The sequence below is a fragment of the Bubalus bubalis genome, chromosome 12 (genome assembly GCF_019923935.1).
Source record: "Bubalus bubalis isolate 160015118507 breed Murrah chromosome 12, NDDB_SH_1, whole genome shotgun sequence".
NCBI classification, from domain to species: Eukaryota; Metazoa; Chordata; class Mammalia; order Artiodactyla; family Bovidae; genus Bubalus; species Bubalus bubalis.
The window spans coordinates 93,267,295-93,269,536 of NC_059168.1; the positions used below are offsets into that span (position 1 = coordinate 93,267,295).

Consider the following 2,242-nt stretch of genomic DNA (forward strand, 5'->3'; position numbering starts at 1 on the left):
AAAATTCAATATATTGAAAAGATTAATCTTGGTAATATAGGCCATTCCTGATAATATAACTATTTGGAGTGGCATCCCTGAACCAAAAACCTAGAATCTGAGCATCAAGAACATGTTAGACAAATGGAAATGCTTAAATAAACATTAAGCAGGTTTTACTCCAAAGCCATAAAAAATTCTCATCTGAATTCCGTGGATACTGAGAAGCATGGATGAATTCAATGCTCACTTTTGCTCCAACCCCACTACCACCACCTCTGGACATATGAACAGGAGAGGATCCAAATGAGAGGACCTCATTCATTGGTACCTCTTGAATGAAAGCATCCTGATTCAAGGTGGGACCCAGAAGACTTTTCCCCTACAACAAGAAGGAAAAAAGGCAGGGAGGGGTGAGAGAATTGATTAGGGATGTTGGTCGAGCAAAAACCTAAAACAACCAAAGAATCTTTCAAAAGGGAACGCAAAAAAATTATGCTCCATAGATGTTTCTAAGAACACCTGGGAAAATCTTAGCTTCTCATTTAGGGAGTAGCTTGGAATTGTTTACCTTTCCCCTTGTTGGGTTTTATCCCCTGATCTCTGTAGTTTCTTGAAATAACTATTCTTTAAAATCCTAACAAAAAGCAGTGGGCTTCCTTTTTTTTTAATAGGCTGGAGGTTAGGAAAGAGCCATCTTCATCAAATTGCCCTTCGCATCTCTCCCACGGGGCCTCCAAACCCTGACAAAGAGGTCAAGGACATGGAGATAAAGAACTACAGCAGCAGCACTGCGGACTTTATCCTCCTGGGCATCTCTTCCAACCCCCAGATGCAGAAACCCCTCTTTGCTGTATTCTTTGTCATGTACCTGATCACCCTGGTGGGGAATGGACTCATCATCCTGGCCATCCACTCTGACTCCCGGCTCCACACCCCTATGTACTTTTTCCTCAGCAACCTGTCCTTCATGGATATCTGCTTCACAACAGTCATTGTGCCCAACATGCTGGTGAACTTACTCTCAGAGACAAAATCCATCTCCTATGTGGGCTGCCTGGTCCAGATGTACTTCTTCATGGCCTTGGGAAACACTGACAGCTACCTGCTGGCCTCGATGGCCATAGACCGGCTGATAGCCATCTGCAACCCCTTCCATTATGATGTGGTCATGAGCCCACGGCGTTGCCTCCTCCTGTTGCTGGGTTCATGCGCCATCTCTCACCTGCACTCCATGCTGCGTGTGCTACTCATGTCCCGCCTGTCTTTCTGTGCCTCCCATGTCATCAAGCACTTCTTTTGTGATACTCAACCTGTGCTCAAGCTCTCCTGCTCTGACACGACTACCAACCAGATTGTGGTGATGACCGAGACCCTGGCTGTCATCGCCACCCCTTTCCTGTGCATTCTCTTCTCCTACCTGAGAATCATCGTCACGGTGCTCAAAATCCCCTCTGCGGCTGGGAAGTGGAAGGCCTTCTCCACCTGTGGCTCCCACCTCACCGTGGTGGTCTTCTTCTATGGGAGTGTCATCTATGTGTATTTTAGGCCACTGTCCATGTACTCAGTGGTGAAGGACCGGGTAGCCACAGTTATATACACGATAGTGACACCCATGTTGAACCCTTTCATCTACAGCCTGAGGAACAAAGATATGAAGAGGGGTCTGAGGAAATTAAGGGACCAAGTTTACTCATAGAAAAAACAAAAAGATTACAAGTCATAACTGGGTGATGACCTAAGAGATGATCAGGTTATCTTTGCTTTGTACCCATTTTTCACTTGGTACCCAAAGAGGTGATAGGAAGTGGTATTGAATCACAGTAAGAGTATTGAACTGGAATCCAGATCACTCAGTCTCTATAAATGACCTTGACCAGACATATGTTCAATACCAAGCTAGTACTGCTAAGAATTTTGATTTTAGAAAAACAGTTTCTGCTACCCATATAGTGGGGGAAAGTTACTGGCAAGTAATTCCCTCTTAAGCTTGACAATGAGTGAGTGAAGTTGCTCAGTCATGTCCAACTCTTTGCAACCCCATGGACTGTAGCCCACCAGGCTTCTCCATCCATGGAATTTTCTAGGTAAGAGTACTGGAGTGGGTTGTCATTTCTTTCTCCAGGGGATCTTCCCGACCCAGGGATTGAACCTGGGTCTCCTGCATTGCGGGCAGACACTTAACCGTCTGAGCCACTAGGGAATCCCTTATAGTGGGGGAAAGTTATTGGCAAGTAATTCCCTCATAAGCTTGACAATAGTC

General features: G+C 45.5%; 1 protein-coding gene across 1 annotated transcript; it reads left to right on the forward strand.

Moving 5' to 3' along the window:
- Positions 1-727: 727 nt before the first annotated feature.
- LOC102399838 (olfactory receptor 1L4) lies at positions 728-1,678 on the forward strand. The gene has a single exon (XM_025262449.2). It carries the CDS (start codon positions 743-745, stop codon positions 1,676-1,678), a length of 936 nt encoding a protein of 311 aa, XP_025118234.2. The 5' UTR covers positions 728-742.
- Positions 1,679-2,242: the final 564 nt, after the last annotated feature.

Bases quoted from the DNA above. Each gene is read 5' to 3' on its own strand.
- LOC102399838 (XM_025262449.2), top strand. From the start codon at position 743: ATGGAGATAAAGAACTACAGCAGCAGCACTGCGGACTTTATCCTCCTG.